General features: G+C 41.9%; 1 protein-coding gene across 1 annotated transcript in view; it reads right to left on the bottom strand.

Annotated features, from left to right (window-relative positions):
* LOC111222698 (xin actin-binding repeat-containing protein 2-like) overlaps window positions 1-8,582 on the bottom strand; it is a 60,858-nt gene extending 52,276 nt beyond the window's left edge. Inside the window, exon 1 of the mRNA XM_022746506.1 lies at window positions 8,179-8,582. Coding sequence (XP_022602227.1) covers window positions 8,179-8,406 — 228 coding nt within the window. The 5' untranslated portion in view covers window positions 8,407-8,582. The remainder of the gene's footprint in view (window positions 1-8,178) is intronic.
* Window positions 8,583-9,773: the final 1,191 nt, after the last annotated feature.

Below are 9,773 nucleotides of genomic sequence, written 5' to 3'. Positions count from 1 at the left end.
AGCTGAGGATTTATAGAAAATGGATAAAACAGCAAAAATAAAGCACATACAGTAAGTCATAAGGGCTGTGCTGCACAGTGCACCTGCATGACTGTGATGGAACATAACTAGTCAGCTGATAGTCACACAGCTGGTGAGGCTGCCAGTGACTGCGAAGCATGAATGAAACAGCTGATGCTACTCCGCTAATATAAGCACGACTTAAGTGTTCTGCCTGAGCTAACACCATGCTCCAGTAATTCCTAAGGCGCGGTGAAATTTCACAGCAAAATTGATTTATTCCAGCAGAATCCCCATGATTAGTGGATACACAGTCGCAAGGGGCTAAAGCAAATCCATGCAAATTTTTCTTTCGGCTTAGCTGAAATCTGACCTACAAATTAACATGGTGGACCAATAGCAGCCTGTCTTGACACAGAAAGCTGGAGAGTCCAAAAAAAATGTTAAAAAATGGAGGAAGGTATTGAAGCTTGTTGGTTTCTGCACCAAACATTTTTTGCAAAGATGTGCTGATTAATTTCCCCCACTCTCTGGTGTGACGAGACCGAGACAGTACAAAGAAAATACTGCATCTCTGCTGCAGTATCTGCCCTCCTGACTCACAAACCACACGCATTGTACTTTCTAACTGTAATTTACCGCCCACTCCAGCAGGTTTTAACCAGTGTTTCAGCGCTTCACCCTGCATGTCCACCAGATTTCTACAGGGTTAAGTGCCTCGCTCAGACACACTCCCGGGGTGGAGGCTGTTAAAGGAGAGTGATTCAGTTTGCTCAACTGGGTCCATTTGCGAATGACAAATTTGACCCAGATCTAGTGAGCAGCGGATAAATTAAAGTTTGACAGACGTCCAATGATTTGGAGTTTCAAAGCTTGGCTGCAGAAACTTCCTGTGTGTATTGACTAGAGAAAACTAACAGGGACATTAGCAGATAATTAATGCAGGCTGGAGATGTGCTCAGCCATTACATAGTATACATACACTGTATATGTATATATATATATACTGTATATATATATAGCAAAGTGCAGCATTATGTTCATTATGATGAGATATTGCAAGTTAACTAAACAAGTCTCTCCGTTATATGACGTTGTATTGGGCAATACCACAGAATTTCTTTTTGATCCACAATTAAATTAAAAACAAAACCTGAAGTGAAGAAGGAAACAATGGCATCCAACAAGTTGTACTGGAAAAAGAAAAGACAAATTACCATCTTATCTTATTTAATTTTGATATGTTTTGTATTATGATGTTTTTCAATGTCAATCTTCTTTTTTCAGTGACAGTTATTATTTTTTTAAAGCCAGTGTTTTATTTTCCAGTTGAACCTTTTCCAGAGTCGATATTTATTTCAACTTTTCTAATGCAACTTTTTCAATGCCATTGTTGGGTTTTGATTTCAATGCCAGCTTTTATTTTCAAATATCAATACCGTCACTGTTCTGGCCCCAAACTGCAGGTGAGCCACCGAGGCGTCGGTTCATGTTTGAGTGCGTACGACACGACAAGAGCAGCGGCAACAACAAACAGTTCTTCTCTGAAACGAGTCAAACACAGAAGAGAGAAACTGAAACTGCCATCGATCGATGCTGACGCCAGAATCAATCTTCAAAAACGAGACGTGGTGTCGATATTTCGGGATCGATCCCCGTCCCTCGTATGAACGCTCTGACGTTTGATCCCACTGATGTTGTAAATGTAGCTCCACATGTGGTGATACTGTATATCTAGTGTCTACCTTTTGGCCTGTGGCGGAGCTCATTCTGTATTCTGGGTTGCTCTCGCCTGATTATCAGTGATCTTAACCGGGACTGAAACCTGACAGACATGTGCTCGGCTGTCAGGAGAGGAAGTTGTGGGAAAAGAAAAGAAAAAAACAAAAACTGTCAGTGTGATTGTGCAGCCCTGAAGTGGGGGGGCGTGATGAAGCTTATCATTATTGAAACATGAATATAATTTGTTAATCAGACAGGGAGCTGCTTCACCTGCTAAAATATGAACTCCATCTTCATTTGGATTCTCTCTCTCACCCCCCCACACACACTGATTCTCCATCATCCATCCTATCCGTCTTCATCTTCCTCACCCTCTTGCCTTCCCCTCCCATCCACTCTCAGTCCTCTCTTTCACAATATGGCCCTGTGCTCACTGAATGTAAATCATATTTCAGTCTCTTTCATCAGGCTCCGTGCCCTCTTAATGTTCAGTGAGCGATGCCAACATCACCAGGCACTACTATTTATACATGACGACTCCGAAGTGGCCCGGGATCCGGCTCCGTTTTCAGCCTCTCCAAATATACACCGAACCATGGACCTGACATCGGCTGACACGCCGCATGCCGAGTTTATATTCTGGGGATTTACATCTATAATTATGTGTGTGTAATACAAGCCCATGCAGGTGGACAAACTTCATGTCACCTTAGGATACTGGCTTTTATATTAAACCTCAACTGACTTTAGCCACGCCATAGTGGCTAGTATAGAGACGGCAATGCCGGTTGGCTGGTTGGTTGGTCCATACTCAAATATCTCAACAGCTTTTGGATGAGTTGCCATGAAAATTTCCCCCAGTGGTTTATTCATAACGACTTGACACAGTGAGGTTGACATATTTGTGGTTTTAAATAAAACGTCTCAACTCTTGGACAGACTGCCATTAAACTGGAAGCAATTTTTTATCTTATGGGTCCATTGTTTTCCTTTGAAGACCTATAAGTAAGTAAAGACGAATTACAATTATTACACTTAATTAATTCCAAATACTTTGCTAGTGTAACTTAGAGAGTCTAAAGGTAGAAATGTGTGAAATGTTTCTACACGTAACAATACACTTCATCACATATGAACAAGAGAGAGAGAACGTTAGCATTTAGCTGGGACTAGTTTCTGCTAACAGAGCAGAACAAATTAGCACTGACTGGCAAAATGTTACTTTTTCATTATAATATTTGAGTCAAAAGTACCTAGTTTCTCTAAAAGTAAGTACTTACATATTTTACTTTACTTTTGAGATATGCTCTTTTATTCAATATATATAAAAACGCTGAGTTTATAACTAACTAGCATATGTTAGGTTGCTAACACGCTAAACTAAAATGGTGAACATGCTAAACATTAAACCTTCTAAACATCAGCATTTAAGAGTTAGCATGTTTGCTTCCTGATGTTAGCATTTACATAAAAGCTAAGCTAACATGTGTGTAAGTGCAGCATCACAGAGCTGCTAGCACGGCTGCTCCTGCTCTTGTCAAACTGCAGCAGTCATCAGGTTTAATGATAAAGTGTTCATTTATGATACACAGCCGAAAGGATTTACAGTGGGGACCTTTTCTGAAGAGCACTTCCTTTTTTTTTCTTTTGCTATGGCAACGATGAATGGCAAGAGGAGAGAGATGGCGTGGTGCTGCCCTCACATAGACATATTGCTGTAGCTAGAATAAATGATTGAAACAGTAAGCCTTGCGGTCTTTGGCTAATTGTTGAACACATATGCTTTGGTGGGGCCGTGGGTGTCAAACTGCATTAGAGAAAAGACAGCCTGAGTCACGTAACCATCTCTATGGAAAAAGGCCCAGAGATATGCATTCATTACCCAGCTGTGGGAATGGATTATCCTACATTGCAGTGCACACGCTGCCACAATACCTCTGGAATAAAAAGGGCAGTCTTAACAAGCACCGACAGCAGTACAGAGCAAGACTTTTAAGTAGGTTTCAATTCCACAAATCCATAAACAAAATAAACGGCAGGTTCGACAAACGACTTATCTGAATGAGTCAAATGAAGCGGGGAGTTTCTGCGCTATGTTTGACAGACCACGTAACAGTGCAACTATTCTCAGAGGCAAAGCTGTGGAGCAACAAGTCATCATCACACAGCAGACCAGCAATGCGTCTCACTCACTCACACACACACACGCGCACACACACACACACGGCTCGGCTGCTGCCAGCTCCATTAAAAGATTTGAATCTGTGAAACTGAGACGAAAGAGATGCCTGGTAAAAGTTAATGGAATTTTTACGAGCTCACCGGACTTGATGAGGACGCCGGTGTCCTCATCAAGTCCGGATCAATGTCTTGCAGAGACACATTGTGGCTTTTAGTTTATTTAACATTTAATTAAGTGAGTTTAGGAATGGTGTTGCATATTGACTGATTCCCCTTCTTTCTTTTGCACACAATTAGCCAAAAGGCAGAGTGACAAAATTCACACACTTTCGCATAAAAGCTGGAGAAAGGTGATTTAAAAAATAAAAAAAGCTATAGAAATGAACTACATGAAAAGCTCCATTTACTGTCTTTCAGACTGAATGGTGCCTTTTGAAAACCATTTGTTGAAAGCACATTATGAAAGAGAAAATATGGTTACAGGAGGGAAATGAGTCTTTCCACTCAATTCAAAGTTATTGATAGTGACAGTTATGAAAATAAACCAGACCTTTGGTGTCACTTTCTGCGTTTACGTCGACAACTCATTCACAGAACACACCTGAAAAGTTACTCTCTCTCTCTTTCTCTCTCTCTCTCTCTAATCACATTATCCTGGTAACCCTGTTTAATCCCACAGTATGAAATCCTTTTTAAATTCTCTTATGTTGCGTTAAATTTACTGAACACATTAAAATTAGATATTTTGCCAGTTATGCAAATCCTGATAATCTGACTGCCTCAGACACAAGAGAACGGCAATTTTTAAGACCCCCCCCCGGCATTAAGCATCAACTCCAATTAACACCAGGTGATTAGCAATTGTCTCCCTGTGATAAACTCCTGATTAAGTCCATATAATTCATCCTCCCTCTTTCACAGTGTCTGTTTTTAACTCCAGCTTTGCTCTCTCGGCCTCACAGATGCTGCACTGCCACCCGCTGGCTGACGGCGGCCATTACAACAAGTCAGGTCATGAGTATTTCAAACATTTAAATTATGTAACTGCTAATTTATGCTTGAACATTTTAATGAGCCAGAACAAAATAATGAAAAGTGCAAATGTTCAACATCCTTGATTAGTGGCCTATTTTTCTGCATATTTATATAAATGAATGAAAAGTGCGTGTCTCCAAGAATACTGAACCTCCTGCTTGATAAGATGTGACACTGAAGCGCCTCATGTGTCTCATGTGTGTCATGCATCAGTGTGTGTGTGTGTGTGTGTGTGTGTGTGTGTGTGTGTGTGTGTTCTCCCCTGTGCGCACAGTCATGACCAGAAGGTCAGACAGATGCTATAAACACAAGCCAGCGTCCCTGGAGGTTCGTCCAGCCACACAAGCGGAAAAACACGCTCTTTGCACTGCAAGATAAACCATTGCATCACTTCACATCTGCAGTTGCTGGAAAACGCGGACGACTTTTGGCCACGGCTGAGAGACCACCTGGGAATCCATCACTCATTGTTACGGCCGGCCGTCCAATGACATTGCGACGTTTAAATAAATGAAACGGGCCACAGAAAGAAAAATACGGCGCATCATCAAATATTAAGCTCAGCCTTACAAACGAGTTGGAGACAAGGTCGTGTTTTATAACCAGCCGGCTGCAGAGCTCTAGTCCTCTCCTCTCTGTGGGAATCTGGGAACACTGCCCATATGCTCCATTAACACTGACTACAGGCTTTTTTTTTTTCAAGGAAAGATAGGAACAGACTGCAAGCACTCATGATACAATTCCAAGATACAGCATGTGTTGCAATGCCAGCTTGTGACAGACATTTTGACCAGCTGTACAGCTTGTTATCTAAAAGAGAATATAAATAAAAGGCTTGCTCCACCATCGGGTCAGAAAGTGAGGATTCAGTCTGGAAGTAGAAGAAAAAAGTGACGTGAAACCTGAATCAGCCGTGAGTGGCTGCGAAGTGGCAAGTTGATTAGTTATATCGACGGGAAAGGTTAAAGGTGAAATGATCCCAGCTCCCACAGAGGATGATGTTAGCGGGGTTAGCTGCAGGCACGAGGAGACTGATGGTAAAGATAAGCAGGCAGAGATGAGCCATGAAACGGAAACAAGCTAGGAACTGGGTCATTATCACCTCTAAGGTTGACAGTTGCTTACAGTATTTACACATCCAGCTGATACAGAGAACGTTAGCGTTAGCATAGAGTGTCTCCAGTATTTGCTCTGCTTTTGGTCTCCAAGTCTTCTCCTTCAGGTTTCCTTTAAATGTTCACTTAAGTATTTAAGGTTTTCTCCTTATCTTAGTCTTTTACTTAAGAAACCACTGCACAAAAGACTTAGTTACCACGGCAGCAAATGAGCAGTTCCCGTGGAAACAGAAGAAATTTACGGCTGTAAAATCTTTTGCGCTGCTGCAAATGCCTCCACTTTTTCTTTAACTACGGAAAACCTTTTAAGAGATTCTGTGCAACTCCTTTAAATACTGTATGTCCACACTACTACTACGCATCTCTTCTGCTACATCGTCCACACTGCTCCGAAGTTACGAGCCTCTAAAACAGACTTTAAGAAACGCCGCAGGCCCATTTTTAGTTTGAAAACTCCGGGGTTTCTTTTAGTCTGGACGGGCAAAACTGGAAAACTTTGGAAACAATGACGTCACTCCCTGATGTTGATGTGTTGCTGACCTTGTGGTCTTTGCTTTCTTGACAATCTACTTCCTGTTTACACTGGCACGCACATGCCCAGTGTAGGTAACGTAACGCTTGTCTGGACGGAGGTGGTGAGGTTTTTGTGTGGACGTAGCTTTATTTGCTAACTCTATCTCTCTGCTGCTGTGCAGGAAGTAAACGCTGAGAGGAATGAGACTGAAAACATAGAAGCTGCAGGACTCTGTTGCCAATTCTCTGAGGGTTTGTCACCAGAAGTGACCCATTTTACATTACACACAGTCATTTGATCCATTGCTAGTTACTGTCACTATCTAACACAAGAGATAACACTCAGGCAGACACCTCAGTGACCCTTGAGTATCAAAAGCCTGAGAACTTTCTCCTCATGCCGAGCTGCAGATAGCTAACGGTCAATGAGACACCGTGGAATGTCAAACAGCCATAATAAGCCTTCTTATCTTTTGGGACCATTATGACTTATACCACAGCAAACCCAAACATATGCCTGATGACTAAAAATAAATATATAATAGCCGGACTGGAAAGCAGAAGAAAACCTCAAAAGATGCTATCTTGGCTTCAGTGATGTGGCTCATTAACCGCAGTAATCTGGAAAATGTTTTCATCTCAGGAGCCAGATGTGATTTGATTCTAATAGCTCCACGTCTCTGTCTCCACTCTGGCCTGACGGAGAAGTTTCGCGCTGCTTCCAGCAGCAGCAGCCGACATACCAATTACAGGGTTATTTTTAAAATCCTGCTTAACCATAAAGCTCCCCAAAATAGGCCTTAAATAACAGGGTGTCGAATATCAGCAACCCCAGTGGCACTGCACGGATGCAGCTGGTGTGTGATCTGTGCCACCAGTTTGCACTGGCACACACTGACAACTACACTCCTCATAATACATTGGCCCATGTGGATTTTGTTGGGGTATGTTTTTATAGTTCGGAGCCTCTGAAGAAGGAGGTTTTCATGCAGCATCATCGAGCTCATTGTCCTTGGAACATTCTGACGGGTCAAGACGACATTAGGAGGAAAAAGTAGGTCATCTGGACCTTCTTGTCTCATCATCAGACATTTGGAAAATGGGAGGTTTTTCTCATAATGACCCACTTCACTTCCAGCAGACTTAGATTTTCCTCTCAGAGAAGCCAGCTGAGATGGAAAAAACAAAGTGGGAGAGCGAGGAGACGTGTGCTGTGAGTGTTTTTCACCAAAACTGAGGAAATGACGGAAAAGTACAAATTGCCAGAGAGTGAATGATACTGGAGCAAATGGAGACACAGAGATAAATCCCATATTGTTACAAGATAAAAGCATAGTCAAGCAGCACCTGAAGTCCTCACATAAAGAGGAAAACAACAGTGAAATCTGAAGTTTCACCACTCGGAAAACAGATGTGTTTTTCCCCTCACAGTCATGTCACCACTACTAACTTTAAAGTTTCTTTCAATTTGCTGAAATGCAAGTCGCATCAAGGCCTATATTCATCCACCTGTCACATGCAGCACAAGCTTGGCAGTTACCTGGAGCGAGGTGGAAAGTAACTGCACAAAAAGGAGGTACAGTTCACACCACATAACCCCATGAAAATCCACAGTGGCAGTACTTACCGTATTTGCCACAGCAGGCTTCTCAAACATCCTCTTAAGACTATCAAGTGGGATGGCAAACCTTTCAATCCTCTTAGCAGCCTGCAGGTCCTCTCTGAGCACTGGACTGTCTGATGCCTCTACCTGCAGCCCAGAGGGACGACGGGAAACGAAGCCCGAGGTCGCCGACACTGTGCTCGCCACCTCCTCTCCATTTCCTGATTGAATTTCCATTGTTGCACAGAAACTGTATCCCCCCTACTTTTCCCTTCAGGCCGCCGCTCGGAGGGGAAGTCTATTGTGTGAGGTGAAGGAGGGGTGAGGAAGTGAGGGAGAAAAACAGGGAGTTATGAGAGGGTGAGGAATAGAGATGGAGATGTTGCTGGGGTTCCTCTTTGTCTGTCAGTCTGGGTCTTTGCAGGCACAGCGAGTCGCTGGAGGAAAGAGGAGGAGAAAAGAAAAAGTTCACAGGGAAATTTTTCTTCCCCCTCTCTCCCTCTGCCCAGTAATTACTCATACACACACAGAAGCCTATGTAAACTCACATGTGGGCTCAGAAAAGCAAATTGAGATACGAGCTGTGAGAGCAGGCCAAAGGAGTAACAACAAAGAAAGAAGAAAGTGCTGATTCTGTTTCCTGGAGACTCAAAAAAATGTACTTCACATTGGTTTATGACATGACATGATAATTGCTTATAAACCAGAACCAGTCTCATGACTGTAAAACATTATATTTGCTAATAATAATAATATAATACACTTAAGTAAATGTATTGTACTTTACCTGACCATTTCTATTCTATGCTATTTGATATTGGCTTCACTATAACTGAGGACAAAACATTGTTCTTTATGCTCCACTACATTTTACTTTACAGATAAAGATTTTAAATATAACTTGTAAAATATGATTAACTTGTAAAATACGATGCATTATTCAAAGTTAAATCACCCAATAGGCTAAAAACTAGTTGAAATGAACTCTGCCTTGATGATTTATGACATCAGGTTGCTAACATGTTAATGAATCACCAATAATAATCCAGTTTAACTGAAGATATTTGCACCAAGCATTCATTCACTGGTCATACCCGCTTCTCCTTTTAAAGTCTGACATTAGATCTATCACATGATTCGTAGACAAATTCACAATTCACACTTTAGAGTTGCTAATTAAACATACCTGCTTGTCTTTGGACTGTGGCAGGAAGCCGGTGTACCCGGAGGAATCCCAACCCTCTGGTCGTCTTCTTGTCGCCCGGGGGGTGACCTATAAAATATTATTAAAAATGAAATAAAAATAATAACACTGACAGGGTCCATTCTGCTGCACTAGAAATACTATGTCTGTAATTTAAATACATTTAGCTATAACTGTTCTTCTCCAAGTAGCCAGCAGTAACAAGCTAGCTGGTTGCTACCTGAATAGGAAACAGAGTCGCAATTTAGGAAATGGGTTTTAAAAATAGGTTTTCCTTCCCTCTTGCCGTAGATTCAGTTCCCCAGTTCAGGTGCTATAACACTAAAAACTCCTTTATCCCGTTTTGTATCTGCTCCCCTGACTGCAAGTCAACTTTCCCACTCGAAATATCAAAATGTCT

Source organism: Seriola dumerili, unplaced genomic scaffold (genome assembly GCF_002260705.1).
Source record: "Seriola dumerili isolate Sdu_G_001 unplaced genomic scaffold, Sdu_1.0 BDQW01000105.1, whole genome shotgun sequence".
NCBI classification, from domain to species: domain Eukaryota; kingdom Metazoa; phylum Chordata; class Actinopteri; order Carangiformes; family Carangidae; genus Seriola; species Seriola dumerili.
This window is presented reverse-complemented; position numbering and strand designations above follow the sequence as displayed.